This window comes from Macrobrachium nipponense, chromosome 24 (genome assembly GCF_015104395.2).
Source record: "Macrobrachium nipponense isolate FS-2020 chromosome 24, ASM1510439v2, whole genome shotgun sequence".
NCBI lineage: Eukaryota > Metazoa > Arthropoda > Malacostraca > Decapoda > Palaemonidae > Macrobrachium > Macrobrachium nipponense.
The window spans coordinates 65,376,586-65,402,420 of NC_061091.1; the positions used below are offsets into that span (position 1 = coordinate 65,376,586).

The 25,835-nt window shown below is 41.1% G+C and overlaps 1 protein-coding gene across 8 annotated transcripts in view; it reads left to right on the forward strand.

The window, feature by feature from the left end:
• LOC135205703 (acyl-coenzyme A thioesterase 1-like) overlaps positions 1–24,972 on the forward strand; it is a 107,885-nt gene extending 82,913 nt beyond the window's left edge. For 2 of the 8 annotated variants that reach the window (XM_064236695.1, XM_064236694.1), the window contains exon 7: positions 671–3,419. In XM_064236695.1, the coding sequence (XP_064092765.1) occupies positions 671–1,303 (633 nt within the window). In that variant the 3' untranslated portion in view covers positions 1,304–3,419. Of the gene's footprint in view, positions 1–670; positions 3,420–6,899; positions 7,089–9,603; positions 9,799–20,879; positions 21,131–21,249; positions 21,356–21,491 lie in introns of those variants that run through there. The other 6 variants (XM_064236700.1, XM_064236701.1, XR_010312580.1 and 3 more) reach the window with 5 other exon arrangements.
• Positions 24,973–25,835: the final 863 nt, after the last annotated feature.

The following is a 25,835-nucleotide window of genomic DNA, read 5'->3' on the forward strand; positions in this document are numbered from 1 at the left end:
TATTGTTTTCATAAGTAGAAATATAATGAAAATCCAGTTAAATGTAATATATATCTATATGTCTTTATCTATACGTATATCTATATATCTGTATCTATATGTGTATATCTATATATCTATATGTATATGTATATCTATATCTATATATATGTATATCTATATATATAAATCAATGACACTGATCTTGGTGTATGGTATAAGCACAGTATTCTTCAATTTGAAAGTGAGATAGATTTGGCCGTAATCTCAAATGGTGAAGATGAATGACTGCAAAAAAGAAAATAAGGGATGAAAGAGAGGCTTCGGGAAGTGTATTTTGATTAATTTGAGTATTTTCCTAAGCATCGTGACAACACCCTGCATATTAATGTATACTTAATTTTGTGTAATCTTTTGTTGAATGTACAGTAGATAATTTAAGGATAATTTGCTATTGTAAACTACTGGATAGGCAGCATATCTATTAAATATTCAGTTGGTCATACTATTGTTGTTGTACTAGTGTTGTTACTTTTATTTATATTTCTGTGCTATTAAGCAGTTTGTTCATAATTTTAGGTATAGAGTGTATCAAGCAGTTTGATCATAAGTTTTAGGTATTGAATTGTTATGAATCATTTAGTTTAGGAAGTGTTTCTGCTGTTGTTTGATATAGATTGTTGTTTTGCAGGTTCTTGGTTATGGTGTGGGTGTTATTGGTACAAGCAAAGGGGGAGATTTAGCAGTTTCAATGGCTGCATTTATACCGTCTGTCATTGCTTGTGTCACAATTAATGGGTTTTTTGCACCCTGCAATCAAGGGATGAGAGTGGAAGGTCATCTTTACCCTCCATTTAAGTGGGACCAAGATAGGTTGATGATTGCTGATGATGGAAGAATAAATGTAAAGTCTTGCATACCAGATCATAAGTCTTTGGTAAAATACATGCTCCCCCTTGAGAAAAGTCAATCGGCTTTTCTCTTCTTAGTTGGCATTGATGACCAAAACGTAAATTCTGAGTTTCAAGCTCAGGGTGCCAGTAAATATTTATCATCTCATAATTATAAGCATGACTATCTTGTTGAGTCATATCCTGGAGTAGGGCATTTACTTGAGCCACCATACTCCCCACACTGTTATGCTTCTTTCCAGCACACCTTTATGAGTGCCATCTGTTGGGGGGGTTCTTGCAAATACCACACGCTTGGTCAGGAAAGAGCTTGGGAAAAGATGCAGAACTTTTTATGGTATCATTTAGTGGAAAGAGTACAAATTAACAATGAAAAATCTGTAACCTCTGTTCCCTTGAGAAGTCACCTCTAGGAACAGTTTAATACATACGTTTGGACTTCTAGCTTGGCTTAAATTGGGTCAAGTTGTTATAGCTCCTTCAGTAGTGATTGTGTAAGTTTACAATGAAAGAGTCTGTTGCTCTACTTTTTCTTTAAATGTAGATATATACTACTAGATGAACAGTCTAATTTTCATTGTGTAGAATAAAAAAATCTCTGTATACCTTGAAGAAAGCAATAGACTTGAATTCAGGGGACAATTCAGAGAATAAGAGAATTCCAAAGCTGATGGTAAGTAGGGAGAAAGAAACAATTACACTTCATTTAAGGAAGGACTTATTTTCCAAGCATATATTTGGAAAGTTATAACTTGTCATGTGAGAAAAAGTTGCATCTGCAGAAGAGAACATCACAGGCTCTTCCAGGAGCAAGAGCTCATGCCAGAACAAGGTTGGCTTTTCTGAAAGTAATAAGAATATTAAGTGAAAGCAAGGGAGAGATTGGAAAGCACTCCATGTATGAGAGCAATATTGCAAATACGTAAGCTATATAAGGCCGGATTACAACCTCAATAACTCAGGTATGGAAAAATCTTGGCAATCAAGCTAAATAACATTGTCATAAAACAGTCAGGTGCACAGTATCTGATGTGCTTTGTAAGGGTTGATACGTACTGAAGGAGTAGTAGAAGATTTGGAAAAAGCAAAGGAAGACTACTAGTTTGGAGTGCAAAGGAAAGTGAATAGTAAGAAATGCCTCTTGAAGTGAAGAAGTAGTTTTGCTGTGAACAAATGATTTAAAGTACTTGACTCAATAGCCAGAGGTGAATTTGTAAAGGATAGAAACCAGCAAATGGAAATTTGAGCAAGAAAAATACTTGGAAATATTGAGAGTGGTAACAAATGTTCTGAAAAGTCTTGTAAAGATTATCAAAAACTACTTCTGTAAGAAAAATGTTGTAAAGTACATAGGTCTTGTCTTGCAGCATTTCCCTTTAAGCTAATAAATTTTGGTTTTTGGAGTGAAGAAGCATGACACTTTCTAGCGGATATAAAGCTTGGCAGGAAAACTCATGCGCCTAAGGGGACATTACATGGAGAACATGGTTTGGGAAGATTTCATGGTAGAAAGCACAGAAATAAGAAAAGTTAAGGGATCCAAGGGTGTAAAACATTTCATAGTATGTACTGGTTAAAAGGTGTATGGTAAAGACGAGTTAATAAGTTTATTTGCATGATTGTAAGGATCAGGAATATATATTGGGTGCTGAATAATCTGTTCCATCATGTAGTAAAAGAAAATAGTATAGGATCCTCCTCTCCTCTTTTGGCAATATTGGTGGATAAGAGTACTCTGCATGAGTGTGGTAGAGGAAGTAACAAAGATTAGGAGTAAGAAATGAGGTAGTTGAATAAGGAAACTAAACTGCTCTCATGCGGTACATTGTAGCCATTGCTGAAGGGTTTTTGGAATCACAGCCCATAGCTGTGCCCACTTTTCAGTCTTTTACTTTACATCCTTTCTTACTTCCTTTCTTCCATTTTTCTATCCAACCTTTCTGTTACTGTACTTCATCTCCTTTATAATCCTGATATGTGTTATTTTCTATGTCCAACCACACAAACACTTTTCACTCTTAAATGTATGGCTCAAAGTACTTAAGCACTTGGCTTTTGGCCTTCATTTCTTGATTCAGAGTTTTTCTTCTTACTTCTATCCTCTTTTGACCTGGTACTATTTGCAGGGTCTTTGATTAGGGACTGTGAGGTCAAAACTAAAGGAATGTTAGGTTTGAAGTTATTTCAGTAAGTCCTTTCTTTATGCTGTTACCATATAGAATTTCATTTGTTGTTAGTTTGGGTAGAATGCACCAATCTAGTAGTAAGCTCACTTTATATACTATATATGAGTTTAGAGTTGTATATAATTCTGTGATCCACATGTTTTGAGAGGTGACAAACTGTATGTGAATTTGGTTAGAGTTTGGGTTACCTATGCAATAGATTATGAAGTGTTCTTGATAATAATGTTACAATATACTATATTTTGTACCTCTTCAGAGTTTATTTAGATATATGTCAAAATCCTTTGAAATGAAGTATTTTTATAAGACTGTTACAGAATTGCAATAGATATTTTACATCATATTATTAGTATTATTTATTATTACCTTAACCTCTAAGATGAGTGCCTTTTTTGTTGTACATTCATCTTTTACTGAAAATTTAAATTGTATAACACTTTGTAGGTCTGCTGGTGTTGGCTGACTATTCAACTTCATTGTATAGCTGCTCCTGATCATGTTTTTCTGCTTTGTAAACTTGCAATTGTATTTTTATTATTCTGATATGTAGTCGTTATGATAGTATAAGAGTGCATATGTAGCTAAATCAGATATTATTACTGGTAAAGTATGTTCCTATTAAGATGCTTTAATGGCAATGAGAGGGGATTAAGAAGGAGTATAAGGATTCCCCAGAACCCAAACTATTTACAGATGCAGATGAAACCTGTTTCTACCACAACTAAAAAATCTAGAGAGCTTTTTTTTTATTTTTTATTTTTTTCTCCCTGGGATTCTGTATCCTCATGGGGCCTTGGGCATGTAAGATTCCCCTTTTCCAACTGGAGTTGCAGCTTGACTTTACTGCTGATAATATTAATAAAAATACTTACGAGTTATGTCCCTCCAGTGTCAACTTGCAAAAATGCTCAAGTATTTTGGCACCTCCAATTCCATCCATTAAAGTAGAGTTGACAATACAACCAAAAAGTTTGAGGATCCCTGTGATCTGTAAACTGGACAGCAGAAACCAAAGTAGTGAAGCAAACTAGCAAATACAAAGGAACTGAATCCTAAAATTGTTAGGTATATGTGGTTGAAGTAGCAGATTAAATTGCTCAGCCAGGTTTGCATCTTTGCTTTTTCTAGTCTGAGAAACTTGACTTTTTTTTGTTTTTGTTTTATTACCAACTCTTGAAAAAATATTGAATAAGAGGTCTGTTGATGAAAAGACTCAAAATACTCAAGAGATGAAAATAACAGATGACAGGGGCTATATAACCTTTAATGGTACCCAAACTAATCCAGTGAATGGAAATTCGAACTCGAAAGGTTTAACAGTGGCCACTATAAGAATTTCTTCATATACATAATAGCCCATTTTGCAATTAACTACCAACTGAGATTGTGGATAGTATGTACCACTACCAGCCAGTCCTAGGGTAGATTAGCTGAGATGATTAATACAAATACACGAAATTTTTTAGGTATTTGTGAGGATAGACTACAAAGTCTGAAATACCCTGTGCGTAATTTCTTATATGTTGAAAGTCTGCCAGCTTTCATGCTATAGTCATACTGGAAACTTCATTTGTTCATATGCGGAACAAAACTGGGTCTTAACTGGTAAAAAACATCTCAAATTGTAGAACAAGGAATTGGTGGCAACAGGGTTTGGCCAATGGGATAACAGATTAGGTATCAGCCGACCTTTTCTCACCCAAGGTGTTGTGATGCATCCAGTTTCTTCCCTACCGCTCTGCTGTTAAGACGTGCTGCTGCCCTTCCTACGAAGCTGATGTTTTTCTTCTATTTTGCCCATGTTTTCTTTGGTTTGATGTCTTGTCTTGTGAAATAGTGCTCAAGTAAGTATTTTGTGTGTTTGTGCTGGTTTTGCTTTTGAAAATGGAAGTCCAAAGCTCATTTAAGCCGTCACCCAATCCTAAGCCCCAGAGGAAATGTCCTGGGGTTGGTAACTTCACATGCTCTTGTTTCCTTGCCTCATTTGAGACTGACCCCATAGGTCCCAGTGCTTGGCTTTTGACCTAAAGTTTATATTCAATACAATTCAATTCATTCAACTTGCAGCAGATGCTGAGCTAATGTATGTGATGTTCTGAGTGTTGTTCTTGAACTCCTGAGCGGTGGAGGATCTTCGCCAAGAAAAAGCAACATAGGAGGAATTGGAGGCGCTATCTTGGGAGAGGTTTTCTCCTCCTCCAATGCTGGCTTCTCAGGCTCCTTGTTCCACCTCTTCCTTGTCCAACCTTCCTCCAATGGCTTCATCTTCCATGGCTTCGCCCTTGGAAGTTTTGCGAGAGGAGTCGTGAGATATTGCTCTCTGTGGGATTTTTCTACCTCTGATCCCCCCAGATACTTATACAAAGTTTATTTTCCTTGAGGTTATTTAAACTTCTCAAGTCCTATCTGTGGTGAACTTTAAATATAGTCATTATTTAAGGGACTTCCCAATGTGTTGGTGTCTTGTCGTAGTCAAACTCACTTTGGTAATTTGTACTTTGAAAGGGAAATTGGATTACAGGGCAGAATTGTTGAAGCAACAGTTTTAGTATAAATTTTTAACAGAGAATCCTTGTGAACTGGTCATATTCTCCAATTCTTGGTAAAACAGATGCCTTAAAGGAAAGACACATTTTAGAAAAAAAAGAGTAATGATGAATTCAAAGGATCTTAAATCCAATATTGGGGTCATGACCTTGCATAGGTAATCATTCTATGTTCCAACCCCTGTCAAGATAGGAGGGTCTATGTGAGATGGGTATAGAGGGTATTGGTAACAAAACCTAGGTGGCAGAATGTCCTAGAACTAATATAAATATACCCATTAATCTTGGTCTATACCAGAGAATACAAAATCCATTTAAAATTAGGAAAATGGAGCAATACAACAAATACAAGAGTGAACTTATTAAATTCACTCTAAGACTGTTATGAATTGCTTGCTTGCAGGAAGAAGGAACATTTTGGGTGGGAAGCATGAAAGCCTTAGTAAAGTAAAAATGGGCTAAAGAAGGAAATTAGGAACACTTAAGCTTTAGAAAGAGCAGTATGGTAGTCTGGTGGAGTAAGAAAATTATCTATGGGTTATTAACTTGTGATGATCAGATTGAAATGTTCAATGATGGAACTTTTTCCCTTCTTGATCTGTGGTATTATTTGTCAAGAAAGGTGGCACCAACCCTCAAGATAAAAATCTGGATCTAAACTGAAATACAGGCAGTCCCTGGCTTACGACGGGGGTTCTGTTCATGAGATGCGTAGTAAGCCGAAAATCGTTGTAAGGCGGAAAATCATTAAAAATCCAAAGTAAACCTTATTTTTAATGTTTTAGGTGTATTAAAAACTATGTAAACTGCATTTTTATTGCTTTATTCATCAAAAAGACCTTCAGATATTGATTATTTTGCATTTTTGGAGTCATATTTCTTCCGTCAGATTGGCATTGTAAGCTCCGTAACCCAGGAACGTGTCATAACCCTGGAAATAATTTCTAATGAATATAAATGAAAAGCGTTGTAACCTCAGAACGTCGTAAGTCGAACCCGTCGTAACCCAGGGACTACCTGTACAATATGTATGTACTTCTCCATGTTCACTCAAAAATTACTTTCTCGTTGCTGTTCTAATTGTTCTGAAAGTTAAGAAGTATACTAGTTTAGTCAATTTGACTGAAAAGGTTTAATATTTATCACTGAATCATTTACTTAAGAGTAACATTAGCCTTGATAATCACAAGTTGTCTTATTGCTCCATTTGTTTGTATTTAATCAAAAATTTTCCTTGATATTTCTTACATGTCAGGAGAATTTTATTCTTTTTGCAGGTAATGAATCAAAGCATCGGTGCTATAGGAGTCAGCAAAGGTGGAGACCTTGCTCTGTCCATGGCTACATACATTCCTGAAGTGAAAGCAGCTGTTTCAATAAATGGCTGCAATGCCAATGTACAGGCAGAATTCAAGATTTCCAGTAGAATTGTTCCTGGGTTGCAGTTTGATGTTTCAAGAGCCAAGGTAATACGGGAAAAATATGCTCTACAGTTGATCCCGGTGTTGGTAGAGGATGCACACCACGACCCCCACAAATGGCTGAAATCTGCAAACACTTGACACCCCTCTACAACCTCTTATAACTGCCTATTTTGCTCATTTACACACCATGAAACCCCTCTAAAAACACTTATATGTATGTATCTGAGTATTTGAAGTTTGGTCACAAAAAATCCTTTTAGTGAATATTTCTTTATGATAAATACCACTAATAGGTGAATTTTCCCGTGAATAATGTGGAAATGTATCTGTTCCACAGAAAAATCCACAAATAGGTGAAGCTGCAGACCTGGAACCATGGATAGGCGGGGTCCGCTGTATCCCCTTATCACAGAAAAAACTATATAACAGCTTGTGAGCTGTATACATTCCTGAAATTTATTTTATGGTCTTTAATTAGTAAGGAGGAAAGTTTTAATTGTTAGGAAATGCATCTTTTGCAGTGAAGGTAGACATAAGTTTTGACTATTGCAAGTCAGTGATACCAGTTTTAATCAAGGTAGAGAAGTCAAGAGTTCCAAGAATTGAGACTTGAGTTATAAGGTCAAGTCTTACTTGATTGATTGTAATATGTATCGTAGCTTCCATAAATATTTCCCTGTTCATGATAGTAGTACGCATAGCATCCGTAAATATTTCCTTGTCCATATGCGGAACAAACCTTCTATCTTGACAGTAGGATGAATTTTCTGATGCCAGCTGGAAACCAGTTAAAAACAACAACAAATTGCAAATTCAAGGAATCTGTGGTGTCTCACATCTGATACATAGTTGAGGTGGAAGCATGTCAAAGACCACTCTTGAATCCAGTAACACAGCAGTCTTTCATCAACTGCCTTGGAGGGTGGTCATTTGCTTTGCTCTCCTCCTCTCAAGCCAGGTTTTGACCTAAGCTCAGGTTTTATATATTATTCTCCTAACCAGCCTAAGAAATCCTGCAAACATCTATACATTTGTCCCAACCTTCCAGGATTCCTGTGTTAATGCTTCCTCTTGGACGTATGCAACTTGTAGATGCGCTTCCAGACCTATTCCTACTGCTTCATCATCAGCTGATGTATAACGCGGCTCCATCTCTCTCAGGGCGAGTATTGCTCTTCAGGGAGAGAGGGACCACTACATCTGTTTATTTTTAGAAAATTTGCAATATGAAATATTGTTGGGATTTATTGAAGCATTTATGTTAAGACATTTCAGTATTTTATTTCTTCTTCAATGATATCTTGACAATTTTTGGGAACGTGATAATGTTTTAGTCTTATAGATTTTGTGTGGTTCGGGACGTTCAAGACATTATGGATTCGTGTTGCAGACAAGGCTTATGTGCGAGGATTCATCTTACTTATCATAGGGGTGTTCCTCCACTTCCTCAACACGAATTTTGATGGTGGAAGATCTTCGATTACATCGGTCCCAACTGCTTGCTCAGGACCATTCAGAATTTTCCGTCTTGTCTCTTTCCTGTTACTATGGGGGTGGGAAGTGGCCATGAGTCTACAGCTGACTCCCCTCCCTTATCCCTGACATGTTAATACTATGTTTCTTTTCCTCAACAATCTCTTCTTTCGTGACCTAGTCACCTTAGTTCTAGAATTGCACATGTGTGGTACATGTCCAGGGATGTGTTTCCCCAAGAGATGCATCATTGTATTTCTCGGCCACGTCTACCCTCCACGTACATGGATCTGTTCCTGTGAAGAAGACAGCGGTACAACTGAAGTAGGGGGAACACTTCCCGAAGAAGGGGATGCTGAATCTTCCAAACGAGGCGAAAAGCCCTCCCAAGAAGGACAAGTAGAAAATTTACGATGCTCCCTCTGCTTGTAAAATGCCCTCCACTGTGACTTAAGCCAGGAATGACATTCCGGGCAAGGATTAATAATGATACAAAAATTAGATCAGTACATACTGCATGTCGTATGGGGATCTGTAATGGTAGCAGCCAAAAACCTTGAGCATGGAAAACCCTGAATGCCTGGCCACGTGTTGATGAGGCCTTGAAGAATCAGAGGACTCCATGATAACAACAAAACACACACACACACACTGAAACAAATAAATCACAGGCAAACAAAGCAACTAGTTTGGGAGATCAAAAGCAACAATCTACTCTCCAAGACGGTCAAAGAAAGACTATAGCATTACGAGGTTCTATGCCTGGTCTGTGACCAGCTTCCACCTCGTATACATGAGTTGCCAGATGCCACAGATTTCCGTGCTTTACAATCTTTGATTGTTTTTAACTGGTTTCCAGCCGACGCAAGAAGATTATCCTATTGTTAAGACCGAGCGTTTGTTCCATGTATGAACAACTCGCCCATATATTGTATATTTAGGTAGTATACACATCGTGTGAGCTCACTGTTGCATTGTTTAATTGGAGAAAATGAGATTCATACTTTGTTGTGGCTTGATTCATTTATCAGTTAATCATCTGTTGTAAACTAAGTAAAGTAAGTTATTGACTGCCTGCTTTCAGTTTGAAAATGAAATCCTGGATTGCTTTGATGTACTGGATGATAGCCTTTCCATGCCAGAAGCAATCATTCCTGTTGAGGAAGCAGATGCCAATTTTCTTTTCTTGGTCGGAAGGGATGACAGGAACTGGAAAAGTGTAGAATATGCTGACCATGCTGTTAATCGTCTAATAAGGGCTGGGAAAAGCAATTTTGAGGTAAGTTTGCATGTGAAGTGCTTGGTCTTGTGCTTTCACTGTCCAGGAGTTCCGTGGTTATGCAAGTTCTCAGCTTATTGTTGGTTTGTATTACAGTGTTCCCCCTGTACTCGCGGGGGATGCGTACCAGACCCCCCCCTGCGCGAATTGCTAGAATCCGGTGAATAGTTGAAATCCCTATCAAACGGTTAAAACTGCCTATTTTGTTAGTTTAAACTCTAGGAAAACCCAATTTAAATGTTTTTACCTGTTTTTTTTTTTTAGTTTTATCACAAAAAGTGCATTTTACACATGCAACTTACCCGGCAGATATATACTTAGCTAATGTCTCTGACGTCCGACAGAATTCAAAACTCACGGCACACGCTACAGGTAGGTCAGGTGATCACCCCCTACCGCCGCTGGGTGGCGGTAATAGGAATCATTCCCGTTTTCTGACAGATTTTTTCTGTCGCCGGTGCTAACAACAACTTTGTTGGTAGCTCCTGCGTAGAATTTCTTGCTTGCTTCGCCGAGGATTATTTGGGAAGTATTTGATCTTTGGTTGTTGGCATACGCTGTTTTTTGGATTTAGTTGGATAATATGTCTGATTTAACACCTGGAACTCTGTTTAGAGTATGTATAAATGAAGGATGCAAGGTGAGGTTACCTAAGGCTACTTTGGACCCTCACACTGTTTGTGTAAAATGTAGGGGAAGGGATTGTTCAGTTAAGGATACATGTGATGCATGCGAGAGTTTAACTGAAGTGCAATGGAAAGATCTAACTGCATACGTGAAAAAATTAGAGAAGGATAGGATTAGGAAAGCTTCGGCTAGAAGTTCAAGTAGATCCTGTTCTGCGGAACAGGATAGTATCTCTAACCCTGCAGTAGCTTCGCCATCTTCCTTTTTGGTTTCAGCTCCTTCCCCCCGCAGCGAACTCGTAGATGCGTCTGCCGAGAGAGCCGCTGTGGAAGCGTCAATTCGCAATTTGCAACAGCAATTGCGTGATATAGACCAAGGTAAGAGTGAAGTGTGTAGTGACGTGTGCAGTGTCCCCAGTGCAGTGGAGGGGGCGTCTGACTGACTCCGCATCGCTCCTAGACCTAGACCTCTTTCAGACTCCCATGCCCAAGGGAGGAGGAATGTCGAAAGCCGCAAGGGGGATGTAGAGTATCCCCAACGGTCAGGCGTCCCTTCAGCAGATCCTGTAGGCTCGTCCCAGGCTGCTTTGAAGAGCTATAGGAAAAGCCTCCTAAGGAAGTGTTTTTCCGATTCAGATTCGTCCTCACCTAAGCGTGGATGGAGCTCATCTTATAAATCGCACCCTCTCAAGAGAGCCTGGAAACCGTCAGGAGAAGGCGCTCTTGACTCCAGTCCGGAGCCTTTTCCGGAGTATTCTCCTTCACCTAAGAAGGTTATGAAGTCTCCTGAATCTTCACCAGAAGGGATTTGGTCCTCTACTAAGAAATTGCTGTTGGACCTCAAGCGAATCTATCATCTTTAGTAGGCTCTCTTTCGACTAGTAGGCGCAAGGAGCCTTCTCGCAGGAAGGACGCCTCTCTTCCAGTTAAGAGCTCTGTTAGGAGGCCGCCTAGTAGGAAGAAGGAGTATAGTAGGCGCTTTTCACCAGTAAGAACCTCTTCTCCCCCGAGAGTAGACGACTCCTTTTATGCTTCGTCTAGACAGGGAAGATTGTATTCCCCGCGCAGAAGCTCGGATGCTAAGAAGAGTCATAGCGCAAGGCGCCAAGACGTAGGCTCTAGATCCTCTCCTGGTAGGAGTAAGGAGAAAGTCTTCACACGAGAAGGTAGTGATCGATTAGTATCAGTCGAACGATCTCCTAGGAGTAGGATCTCCTCTTCAAGTGGAAGGGAGGAACGAGAGAGGGTACGCTCTGCCCATAGGGATAGAAGTGAGAAGGGCTCTCCTTTGAAAGATTTGATGACTTTTTCTAGAAGGCGCCAACGTTCGATAGAACGCCTGGATAATAGAAGCCCTTTACGTTCCTCGAGACGGTAGCTTGTGATAGGCTTTCCTCAAGGGAGTCAAGCGCCTCTCCTAGCAGGTTCCAAGACTTTGGAAATAACCTAAACATGGGTTCGCGCCCTACTCCTGGAAGAGTATCTAGAGTGGACGCTTACCAATCTCCTAGCAGGCGTCAAGAGCCTGAAAGGAGCCTAATCTTGGATTCTGCCGCCCCCCTACTCCTGTAAGACGAGCAAGAGTAGCGCAAGCGCCTCTCCTCAAAGGCAGCAAGAGCCTAAGAAGAGCCTTGCCAGGGATTTGCGCCCTACTCCTGGAAGAGGCTCAGGAGTAGGCTCTTACGCCTCTCCTCGTAGGCTTCAAGAGCTATAGGAAAAGCCTCCTAAGGAAGTGTTTTTTCCGATTCAGATTCGTCCTCACCTAAGCGTGGATGCTCATCTTATAAATCGCACCCTCTCAAGAGAGCCTGGAAACGTCAGGAGAAGGCGCTCTTGACTCCAGTCCGGAGCCTTTTCCGGAGTATTCTCCTTCACCTAAGAAGGTTATGAAGTCTCCTGAATCTTCACCAGAAGGGATTTGGTCCTCTACTAAGAAATTGCTGTTGGACCTTCAAGCGAATCTATCATCTTTAGTAGGCTCTCTTTCGACTAGTAGGCGCAAGGAGCCTTCTCGCAGGAAGGACGCCTCTCTTCCAGTTAAGAGCTCTGTTAGGAGGCCGCCTAGTAGGAAGAAGGAGTATAGTAGGCGCTTTTCACCAGTAAGAACCTCTTCTCCCCCGAGAGTAGACGACTCCTTTTATGCTTCGTCTAGACAGGGAAGATTGTATTCCCCGCGCAGAAGCTCGGATGCTAAGAAGAGTCATAGCGCAAGGCGCCAAGACGTAGGCTCTAGATCCTCTCCTGGTAGGAGTAAGGAGAAAGTCTTCACACGAGAAGGTAGTGATCGATTAGTATCAGTCGAACGATCTCCTAGGAGTAGGATCTCCTCTTCAAGTGGAAGGGAGGAACGAGAGAGGGTACGCTCTGCCCATAGGGATAGAAGTGAGAAGGGCTCTCCTTTGAAAGATTTTGATGACTTTTCTAGAAGGCGCCAACGTTCGATAGAACGCCTGGATAATAGAAGCCCTTTACGTTCCTCGAGACCGGTAGCTTGTGATAGGCTTTCCTCAAGGGAGTCAAGCGCCTCTCCTAGCAGGTTCCAAGACTTTGGAAATAACCTAAACATGGGTTCGCGCCCTACTCCTGGAAGAGTATCTAGAGTGGACGCTTACCAATCTCCTAGCAGGCGTCAAGAGCCTGAAAGGAGCCTAATCTTGGATTCGCGCCCTACTCCTGTAAGACGAGCAAGAGTAGGCGCAAGCGCCTCTCCTCAAAGGCAGCAAGAGCCTAAGAAGAGCCTTGCCAGGGATTTGCGCCCTACTCCTGGAAGAGGCTCAGGAGTAGGCTCTTACGCCTCTCCTCGTAGGCTTCAAGAGCTATAGGAAAAGCCTCCTAAGGAAGTGTTTTTCCGATTCAGATTCGTCCTCACCTAAGCGTGGATGGAGCTCATCTTATAAATCGCACCCTCTCAAGAGAGCCTGGAAACCGTCAGGAGAAGGCGCTCTTGACTCCAGTCCGGAGCCTTTTCCGGAGTATTCTCCTTCACCTAAGAAGGTTATGAAGTCTCCTGAATCTTCACCAGAAGGGATTTGGTCCTCTACTAAGAAATTGCTGTTGGACCTTCAAGCGAATCTATCATCTTTAGTAGGCTCTCTTTCGACTAGTAGGCGCAAGGAGCCTTCTCGCAGGAAGGACGCCTCTCTTCCAGTTAAGAGCTCTGTTAGGAGGCCGCCTAGTAGGAAGAAGGAGTATAGTAGGCGCTTTTCACCAGTAAGAACCTCTTCTCCCCCGAGAGTAGACGACTCCTTTTATGCTTCGTCTAGACAGGGAAGATTGTATTCCCCGCGCAGAAGCTCGGATGCTAAGAAGAGTCATAGCGCAAGGCGCCAAGACGTAGGCTCTAGATCCTCTCCTGGTAGGAGTAAGGAGAAAGTCTTCACACGAGAAGGTAGTGATCGATTAGTATCAGTCGAACGATCTCCTAGGAGTAGGATCTCCTCTTCAAGTGGAAGGGAGGAACGAGAGAGGGTACGCTCTGCCCATAGGGATAGAAGTGAGAAGGGCTCTCCTTTGAAAGATTTTGATGACTTTTCTAGAAGGCGCCAACGTTCGATAGAACGCCTGGATAATAGAAGCCCTTTACGTTCCTCGAGACCGGTAGCTTGTGATAGGCTTTCCTCAAGGGAGTCAAGCGCCTCTCCTAGCAGGTTCCAAGACTTTGGAAATAACCTAAACATGGGTTTGCGCCCTACTCCTGGAAGAGTATCTAGAGTGGACGCTTACCAATCTCCTAGCAGGCGTCAAGAGCCTGAAAGGAGCCTAATCTTGGATTCGCGCCCTACTCCTGTAAGACGAGCAAGAGTAGGCCGCCCAAAGGCGCCTCTCCTCAAAGGCAGCAAGAGCCTAAGAAGAGCCTTGCCAAGGGGATTTGCGCCTACTCCTGGACAAGAGGCTCGGAGGGTAGGCTCTTACGCCTCTCCTCGTAGGCTTCAAGAGCTTGAAAGGAGCCTCTTTTCAGACTCGCGCCCTACTCCTGGGAGTCACTGAAGAGTAGGCTCAAGCGCCTCTACTCACAGGCGCCAAGAGCCTGAAAGGATCCTGACTGGATTCGCGCCCTACTCATAGTAGGCGCTCGAGAGTGGAAACTAGTGTTTCACCGGATAGGCGCCAAGAGCCTGGGAAGGTAGTTCTCTAGATCCTCTCCTATCAGGTACTCAAGCAACCTTTGGAGGGCGGCTGGAAGCGGAGGATTCATCTTTCCGAGGAAGCATATCCCGGGTATTGAACTAGCGGCTTCATCTGGCGAACTCTTGAAGGATAAGAGTCGCATGCCCGCCAGGACTTCTCCTAAGAAGTCTCCCTCTCTGAACGTAACCTTGGAGGAAGTCTCGGAGGAGGAAGAAACGAAAGAAGTAGGAATCTCTGATTATAAGAGACTTTCTTCACTGCTACTTCAAGAGTTTGGGGACTCGCTGTGTTCGGCTGATCCTCCTTCTCCAGGATCTCTGCTGTCAAGTACTAAGTTTGCAAAGTCCCCCTCTTTTTTCAAGATGCGGCCAACTCTCTCTATGAGAAAGGCCATTAAGAATCTAGAGAACTGGCTCCTGGTTAAGAAGGAGGCAGGTAAGACGGTGTTTTTGTGCCCTCCGTCTAGATTAACAGGTAAGCCGGGTGTCTGGTACGACACGAAGGAACCCATGGGGTTAGGCCTTCCGGCTTCTGCAAACGCGGATTTTTCTGCATTGGTGGACTCATCTAGAAGACGCTCTCTACTGTCAGCTAAAGCGTCTTGGGGAATGTGCAAGATGGACCATTTACTCAAGGGTCTATTTCGCACATTAGAAGTCTTCAACTTCATGGATTGGGCTTTAGGAGCTCTAGCAAAAGGAGCGCAGGATCCGGAGTTTGTGACGATGGAGGTGTTATCCAGTGTCCTTTCGTGCCTGGACAAGGCAGTCATGGATGGATCCACAGAAGTGGCCTCTCTCTTTGGAGCAGGAGTGCTCAAAAAGAGATCAGTATACAGCTCGTTTCTCTCCAAGTCTGTTTCTCCCTTACAGAGAGCCTCTTTGCTTTTTTCCCCACTCTCGGAATACCTGTTTCCTCAGGAGACAGTGAAGGACATTTCTAGATTGCTTTCGGAGAAGGCTACGCAAGATCTTCTTGCCCAGTCCGCCAAGAGGCTTAAACCTGCTGTGCCGATGGCTAAAAGAGAGGGAGGTACGAATAAAGTGTCCTTCCAACAGCCCTTTCGAGGAAGAACAACCTCGAGACCCGCACTTAAGAGTAGAAGACCGTTTAAGAGAGGACGATCTTCTCGAAGACCATTCTCAAAGCCGCAGTGAGACAGGAGTCCTCCAGACTCCAGTAGGAGCCAGACTTTTGAGGTTCGCGAAGGTCTGGGCTCAGAGAGGGGCGGACAACTGGTCCCTCTCTATCCTCGAGAGAGGATATCTGATCCCCTTCCGGGAAAAACCTCCCTTAACCCCTTCTTTACCGGGTGGGTGAGCAGAATGTAAACATTGTGTTCGCTGCCGAACTGAATCTCTCGGTAGTGACTCGAGTTTGGAGGGGTGCCCATCGTAAAAATATTTGTCAAAAATACACTAATCAAGACAGGCTAATGAAATTATCAGGTATTATTAGCACTATAATAACGCATATTCTCTGTTAGTTTTATCATCCTACAGGGAAAATAAATGATTTTATGAAAAAAAATGTGAAACTCAGTGTCCTTGTACAAGGGACACTGGTGGTCGATGAGAAAACTACGGTCTTGAATAGAAATTCGGTCTTACAGAATGTTGGTATATTGCACCTGGAACATGCACATAAAGTATTATCAAAATAGAACAGTAAATAAGCACGTAATAACAAAAAAAGAGAGCAAAAACTAAAGCGAAAGCCCCGCCAATAAATATGGAAATCGCAAATTTTATAGTATATCTTTCAAAAATTGGGCGATGTCATTTTCTACGTTTTCTAAGATTAGTTTCATCACAGAAAACAACTTTAGGGCATTAGGGGTATCTAAACTAATTTTTCAAGTTTCTTGTCCTCAGAAAAAATCGCTTTTTTGCTTTTTCTCTGGTTTGGTTTTTTTATATATAAAGTTACTATAAGGCTTTATTTCTACCTTCATTTATCTGGTGTTCATATCTTTTATTTGTAAAATGTAATAAGTGAATAAATAAATAAATACAGTAAATGATGATACAACTGGTTTTTTACTTGGGTAGAAGTTATTACATGTTTACGCTTGTCTGGTTTTGTGATTTTTTGTTGAGACGCAGTTCATCTGTCACCTACACACTACTATAAGCAGTAATAATACTATTTTTTTGGGGCATTCATCATACGTCTGGCATCGTGTCATACTGTTTATTTTGCTCCAAACTCAAATTCAAACCGAAATTACAGAATGATTGGAAGTCCCTATCTGAAAAGAGGAGTTTTGGTGGTACTATGCGTACCACCTTTATGCACCCGGTGCGGTATAGTAGACTTCAATGGTGGTACCCACCTACCTCCAAACAAACTTTCGGTAATGAAGAGGTTAACCACCACTCCAGGGAGTTGGCGGCAAGATACAGAGATCCTTTAAAGAACCAAGTCCTCATACATCTGGTGCAACAGATGTTAGAAAAGAAGGCTATAGAAAAGGTATTAGACCTTCAATCTCCAGGCTTTTACAATCGCCTCTTCCTGGTACCAAAAGCCTTGGGGGAGTGGAGACCAGTGCTGGACGTAAGCGCCCTGAATCACTTTGTGATCAAAACAAGGTTCACAATGGAGACGACTTCATCAGTTCTCTCAGCGCTAAGACAACGGGATTGGATGGTGTCATTGGATCTCCAAGATGCCTACTTTCATGTACCCATTCATCCCTCGTCCAGAAAGTACCTAAGATTTATGGTACAGGGCCAAGTATTTCAGTTTTGCGCCCTTTGTTTCGGTCTTTCCACAGCTCCCCAAGTTTTCACGGGATTGATGAAAAACGTAGCCCATTGGCTACATTTGAAAGGAATAAGAATATCTCTATCTCGACGATTGGCTGATTCACTCTCAATCCAGGAATCAGTGTCTGGAGGACCTAAGATCGATGTTGGATCTGACTCAGTCCCTGGGACTGTTAGTGGAACCTCGGGAAATCCCAGATGGATCCCCACCAAAGCATTGTCTATCTGGGGATTCTGATGGATTCTCGGGGTTTTCAAGTGTTTCCGTCCATAGAAAGACAGGCGCGGTGTATTCTAAAAGTGAAGACCTTCCTAGAGAAAGAACAATGTTCCGCGAGGGAATGGATGAGTCTTCTGGGGACCCTCTCCTCGTTGGAACAGTTCGTTTCTCTAGGGAGGCTTCACATAAGACCCCTTCAATTCTTCTTGAAGGAGAATTGGGACCAGAGGAATCAGGATCTGTGGGACTCTTTTCCTCTTTCCAGAGAAATAAAGGAAAACCTCAGCTGGTGGTTAGAACCAGGCAGACTAAACGAGGGACTATCGCTGCAGTTACCGAACCCCTCCCTAGTGTTGTTTACAGACGCTTCGGAAATGGGATGGGGGGCGACGTTGGGCCCGAGAGAAGTGTCAGGCACCTGGAGTGGGGAACAGGTGTCCTGGCACATCAACGAGAAAGAGTTAGTGGCAGGGCATCTAGCTCTCAGGCAGTGGGGATCCCAAGTCGCGAACTCAGTGTTGCAAGTAAACTCAGACAACACGACAGCTCTAGCCTACATAAGAAAACAGGGGGGGACTCACTCCCTCTCACTGTACAAGAAGGCGAAGGAGCTTCTTCTATGGTCAAAGGAGCGGAACATCATGCTCTTAACGAGGTTTATCCAAGGCGAGAAAAACGTAAGAGCAGACTTGTTGAGCAGGAAAGATCAAGTCATTTCCACGGAGTGGACCCTGCACTCAGAGGTCTGCAATCAGATTTGGAGCCTATGGGGAAGGTCAAACATAGACCTGTTTGCAACACATTGGAATGCCAGGCTGGAGAACTACTGCTCTCCGATTTCGGATCCAAGGGCAGTAGCAGTAGACGGTCTCCTCCTAAATTGGGAAGGAATAGACGGATACGCTTTTCCTCCTTTCAAGATCATAGGAGACATCATAAGAAAGTTTGTTTTGACGAAAGGAGCGAAATTGACCCTAATCGCCCCATTCTGGCCAGCTCAAGAGTGGTTCACAGAGGTACTGGAATGGATGATAGATTTTCCAAGGAACCTTCCTTTACGGAACGATCTTCTCAGACAGCCCCACTTCGACAGATACCACAAAAACCTCCCGCGCTCGGTCTGACTGCCTTCGACTGTCGAAGGACTCGTCAGAGCGAAGGGGTTTTCACGCGCGGCTGCAAAGGCAATTGCAAGAGCCAGAAGTATCCTCTTTCAGTAACCTCTGTGACGGAAATAGCAGATTTCCTGTTGTATTTGAGACGGAAATGTAACCTTGCAGTCTCGACCATAAAAGGTTATAAAAGTATGCTTTCCTTGGTGTTTAGACATACAGGACTAAACATCACGGAGGACAAGGACCTACAAGATTTGATTAAATCATTCGAAACTTCGAAGTACAAGACAGCTAGACCACCCTGCTGGAACCTGGATGTGGTGTTAAGATTTCTTATGTCAGATAAATTTGAACCTCCCAATAACTCATCGTTTAGGGATTTGACTAGGAAATCAATTTTCCTCTTTGCATTAGCATCAGCTAAAAGAATAAGTGAACTCCAGGCTTTAGAAGGCACAGTGGGCTTCAGGAAGGATTCTGCAGTGTGTTCATTTAACCCCCTATTTTTAGCCAAAAATGAGAATCCTTCTAAGCCTTGGCCAAGGACGTTTGAAGTTAAAGGATTGACTTCCCTAGTAAGGAGAGAGATAGAGAGAACCTTATGTCCGTTAAGGAGCCTCAAGTTCTATCTAGAGAGGAAAAAGCAAATGGGAGGAAACTCAGAGAGCCTTTGGTGCTCAGTAAGAGATCCGAGAAGAATGATGTCGAAGAATGCACAGGCATTCTTTATCAGAGATATTATTACAGAAGCACATACTTCCTGTGAAGAGGAACATCTCGGACAGATGAGAGTTAAAGCACATGAGGTCAGAGCTGTGGCCACCTCCTTAGCTTTTCACAAGAATATGTCGTTGCAGGACTTAATTGGATCCACACATTGGAGATGCAATTCTGTGTTTGCATCTAACTATTTGAGAGATGTACATGTGACTTATGATAAGTGCTTCTCTCTCGGACCTTACGTATCTGCGGATTCGGTGCCGGGACAGGGGGCTGAAACCAATCTTGCTTAGTTTAGATAGATTAGGAATTTTAATCTTGTGGTGTTGTTTTTTATGGTCGATTGAAAGTGGTCAGGGAAAAGTACCACTTTCAAATCGTAGTTTATAACAAAGTAGTGTGGTCAGGTGGTCGAGATTGGTTGTTTCATGCTCCTTGTAATGGTTTGGACCTAGGCTCTGGTCTTGTTAGAGGGTTAGTCCCCGTTGATATGACAAAGGTGAAGGCTCTACCATGTAAGCGGGCTAGCCCCCATTGACATGATCCAGAAGAGTTCTCAGTGACAGGTCTCATCCTCACTGGAACTCTTGAGGCAAGCAGACTCATAGACAGTATTCATGAAGTCTTCTGCCCAATAAGGGGTGAGGGGGGGGGGGTTTTGGGTTATAGGAATCAAGGATTAAGGTATTATGAGTACCTACAACAAAAGGTGTTTTCCCTTGTGTTTGAATGCTAATTTATATTGAGTAATATTTCTTACCTACTCCAAGAGGGGCCAATCAGCTAAGTATATATCTGCCGGGTAATTTGCATGTGTAAAAATGAAATTGTTAAGATACAATAAAGTTTTACACATACTTACGTGGCAGATATATACGTTTAATGGCCCACCCAGCCTACCCTCAGGAGATGGGGGAAGAAAAAATCTGTCAGAAAACGGGAATGATTCCTATTACCGCCACCCAGCGGCGGTAGGGGGTGATCACCTGACCTACCTGTAGCATGTGCCGCGAGTTTTGAATTCTGTCGGATGTCAGAGACATTAGCTAAGTATATATCTGCCAGGTAAGTATGTGTAAAACTTTGTATCTTAACAATTTCATTTTTATGATGACATTGATAAAAAAAAAGAGGAATTTGTGGATATTTCTCATAGAAAAATATGAGTCCACGAATCTGGAGTACGCGAATACGGGGGGGGGTTCACTGTACTGTATTTCCAAACATCATTTGGTGGCTCTGGTATGCATCTCAGTGGTACTTTCATATTATTTTACTACCTTATCATGCTCTGCTAATAATTGCATGGCTAATTTTAGAATAGTGCATAGTTGATGTTCATTAAATGATTAATTACATAAACTGTACGTAGAAAAATTTTTCTGTTAACATTTATATTTCTCTGTCTCTGCAAGTGTGACTTTGTAGCATTAATCTTCATAAATCTAGTGTTACCTATCTTGGTGGTGGTGAATGAACCATTGCATCCATTTCTTTTTAGGTGTGCATATATAATGATGCAGGACATCTTATAGAGCCACCATATGCTCCTTTCTCCAGTGCTTCTTACCATGGCTTACTGAGCTCACCAATCATGTGGGGAGGTCAGAAGCAATCCCATTGTGAGGCTCAGGTGCAGGCATGGCAAAGAGTTATCAACTTTTTGTTTAAGACTCTATGTTTGCCCAAGAGAAAAATTATGATTTGTACAAGAGCAAATTTATGATGCTTGACTTCTGATAAAACTCGGTTGTAAGTACATGTTTATTTTTTTCACTATCAGCTAGTGATTTCTCAGCTAAATTTGTCTTTAACTATTGTTTTGACATTTCTTTCTTGTAGTATTTCTTATGCCTGTATTGTCTTTTCAGAATTATTCACGTTATTTAGAAGGATGTGGGGCATAAAATAATTACTCTTATATAAGTTTAAATGAATGCAAATCAAGCATATGGCATAATTTGCAAGAAAGAAAAGGTAAGAACTCTTATTGTATGTTGAGAGCAACTAATCTTTGACCCTCTTACAAGTACAATTAATGCTCAGAATTCTTTGTTTATTAGCGCAAATTTTAATGTTTGTATTTTTTCTTTACTCGACTTCATTTCTGTAGGTTCACCAGTATCCAGGTGCTGGTCATCTCATTGAACCTCCGCATGCCCCTTTTATAAGAGCCTCGCTCCACAAACTTGTCAGGATGCCTATGTTATGGGGTGGCAGGACTGTGCCCCACACTAAAGCCCAGATACATGCATGGCCAACTATGCTAAGGTTTCTCCGAAGATGTGTCCGTTAAGTTGCTCTTAACAATAAAGAAATAGAAAGTGTATGTCTGTATAGAAAGTGTCGAATTATAGAAATTACAGATGATCTAAATTTTATAATAAACAAATCAGATCTAGCTATACTTAGTAAGTTATGGAAATGTTTGTCAAATTATTCTAAGCATTTTCAAGAAGTATGTATATAAGAATTGTAAATACCAAGTATGTACGTATGTGTTCTTCTGACCAACAAAATATGTAAAGGTATATACAGTGGACCCCCCATATTCGCGTTCTCCGGATTTGCGGACTCTCACTTTCGCGGATATCTCTTGGAAACGTTTCCCTGTATTATTCGCAGAAAATTCGCATATTCGCGGTATTTTTCTATGAGAAATATCCATAATTTTTTTTTTTTTTTTTACCAATTTCATGATAAAATGTCCTTTTTGTGATAAAACTATTAAAAAACCAAGTATAAAAATTTGTTGTGGGTTTTTCTTGAGTTTTAACTAACAAAATAGGCTGTTTTCAGTGTTTTTATAGGGGTTCCAACTATTCGTGGATTCTAACTATTCACGGGGGCGTCTGGTACGCATCCCCCGCGAATACGGGGGACCACTTTATATGAAACCAGGCCACTAGCACTTATAAAACCATACAGTATGAAGGACATCACAAAAGTAAGAGCATAATAAAACTATAAACAACTACTGATATTTTGACCAAATATGACTTGAGACTTTCTATGTATGTAATATTAACATATATATTTTGATATGTACTAATAATAATGCAGGTAATACAGTAACAATAGATGCTGGTAATACAGTATTATTATTATGTATTTCTGTATTAGCCCTTATAACCAGAATACAGGTTCTTGAGCAAAAAATATACAGGTATACTATAAGTATAAGCTGTTTACTGACAGGCATCATTAACACAGAGAAGATGTCTTAATATGAACATAGACCAGACATGGTGGAAGCAATATAGTTAGTGTAAAAATTGTGTACTATGTGAAGGCCAAATTTACCAACTTCATTTTCTAGCATTAAGTTAGTGCAAAAGTTTTTTCATTGGGTAGGTAAGTTTGGCCAGGGTTATTCTTATTTTGGTGCTAAACAAAACAAGCAGTGGTAACTTGCCTAGCAGAGCTGTTGGTCTCCCTTTTGTCTTCTGTATATGCAGTGTTTGTAATCGGTAATCACCGTAACCCTGAAAATAGTAAGAAAAATATTCAAAACATAGATTTATGTAAGCATGGGGAAAGAAACAGGTTTACAAGCTTTGCCATGGTAATAGATTTTCTCCCCTCCTTGTAGTGAACCTCCTCCCAGTGGCTACAGCTCCCTAAACCAGTTTTCTCATCTTGTTATAGCGTCTACAGCTGTGCCACTCAGAATCCTAATTATGGCACCGTAAGCTGGCACTCACAATGCCATAACTCCAGAATATCAGCTGTGACCCAGAATTGATTTTTTTATGAATATATTGGAAAAAGCACTGTAAGTACAGAACACCTTCGGTTGAGACAACTGTAACCTGGGGACTACCTTCTTGTATCCTCTACATAACCATAACTAGGGTTTTGAGTGTGGTTTATAAGAATGTAGGTCTCAGAAGACACCAGTGATATTTTTTCTAAAATTATGCCATATATGAAATGTTACTCATGGAATAAACTCTCTCAGGTATTTTACACTCATTTCTGGCAGCCTTGGCTAAACTAACGGTTGCGGTCCAAGTATCTCAGGTCCTCTACGGCTGCAATGGTGTTTTTTTATTTTAGTAAAATTTTACAGACTCAAGCATACAATTTATAAAAAACAAAATTGATATTTTCCATGCATTTTATAGAGAAGTTCCTATGTCTGCTCAAATCCCAGCTACTAGTCCAAGAAGAAAAATAATAATAAGACCTGTTACTACCAGTACGTTAGTTCATGTACCTTTGGTCCCTCGGGCCCACTTTAGCAAAAAAAGGTTTCACCTCTTGTTTAGTGCGGGGAGCTTAGTAAATGCTGTGGGATAGTGTATTTGTATAAAAAAAAATCTACTTTATTTATAGAAAATTTGTTTCCTTACAATCTTAATACTTTTACGTTAATAAGTTGCAACTTCTGTTGGAGGGAACTAGGAGAGGAAAAGTGAAAACAACTGACTTGAAGAACCAATAGAAGACAACGGGAATAAAAATGTCTGGAATCTGTTACTTCCCAGAACTACAAATGGTCTGTCAATGTAATGCCACCCTGTGAGTAATATTAATTGCTGGTATTGTAAGGAGACAATTCGAAAATGGAAGTGTACTTGCCACAACTCTGGTTAATAGTAGCAAGAAGCACCGGAAGATGTGAACTCAGGGATGCCCAGGAAATGATTGTGTGATGAGGAGGAATCTTTCAATTCAGGGAGGGCTTGTCCAACCACAGATAATGAACCCAAAGAAAACATCTAACATATGGTTGAAAATATCCATGACAACTTTGTAGTGTTGACACCAAATGCCGGCCCTTAAAACGGTATCAATATCTTGACATTCCATCATGCACTTTGACATTTCATCATATAATTTGAACCAAGATGAGTTGGTGTTCGTAGAGAAAAAAATTTTCATTTGCCTTCTCTGGAGTCCCTTGTTCTCCAAAAGTAGATTTGAATAGCCTCAACAACACAGGGGAAGAAATTATTCAAGTATGCACAGTTAAAAGAATACTGAAAAGAGCTGCAAGATGACTTTCACTGGAGGACTGGATCTTGGTCAGAAAGTCTGATGAAAAGGGCTACTAACAGAGTATGAAGTTTCTGAATGCATAGCCCTACTAGAAGTTGTTTCAGGCTCTTTTTCTACATGCCAAGATGAATGCAATGAGGAAAATTATACAAGGATGCATACTCTGGATGCTCATACAGATGTCTTATCAGGTTCCTTAAACCCTCAGAGAGAGATACCAGGATAGTGGCTGGATTGTCATAGTTGGGGAGTCTTCTAGAAATGCTAGCATAACCTCTTCAAATCCACTGAGATCAATTTAATGTTGCTTAAGCACTCGATATACTTACTGCAAACCCATACCCTTTGATGTCTGCAACAGACATTTTCCTTCTGTCAACTAAGAAACAGAAGAAATTGGGGATTATTGGAGCAAAGGCATTAATAGCATTAGCCTTCCCAAATCATCCCAAAACCATGAAGATTGGATTGTTCATGCATTTGTTTTATATTAAGCCAGCCTTGTGCTCGCATGGGCTCTTGCTCCTAGAGCAGCCCATAACAGGTAATGTTATCTGTAGTGAGGAAAAAGGTGATGAAGAAGGAACATACAGCAGGGTTACAAACCCCTTTAAAACTTACAGTACCCATCTGTAGAAGGGAAAATTCAAAATTAGAAATTCCCGATTTTCGTCAAAGAGAACCAGGAAGGGAGTGGGGGGGGATGCAGATTGAGAGAGAAGTCTCGAACAGATGTAGAATGTTTTCAGCTAGAACATTTGTATAACTGTTACTGAGTGTAGTGCCAATGTCTCAGCCAATGTTTGCTGGATTGCTTGAGTTGGAAGGTGTAAGGAGTAGGTTTGGAGGGCAAAGAGTAGCTTTGAACTGAAAAAGGAAAGGGGAAAGTGCAGGAATGGTTGCTCCTGGCTTTGTATTTGGGAGAGTAGTCCACCTTGTCCCTCAGTGTTTGATGCTGTTTCCATGGTTTGGGTGGTGGAGGCTGTTGTGGTCTGGCTGCTCCCCGCATCTTCCCTGTCTCCTTCAACTCAAGACTGGATGGTTAAACAAGTTAAGGCCTTTAGTTGCTAAAGAACCCAATTCTTTGGCTAATGCTGACAAGACAGTAAAGCATCAGAAGATGTGGCAACATCTCAACATAATGCCACAAATAGATGAATGCCACATCAAACAGGCGAAGATAGAGTTATTTGGAGAGTGATGCCCCCTTACAGCAGGACTTATCCCTTTTGAAGCAGTTTAACATTGGAGAAACATCCAAAAGAACAAGTTAGGTTATGCATATGTACTGGACCCAATGAAGTACTCCCCCAGTGATGAGGATCATTGTCAAAACTAATCACAAGAGAGCCACAAGCCTTACCTAAGAGGTTGAAGTATTCGCTGTGAGGCATCCAGAAAAATGATATTGCGGTAGTAATACTGCTAGCAGACAGTAGAAGATCCTCTTGCA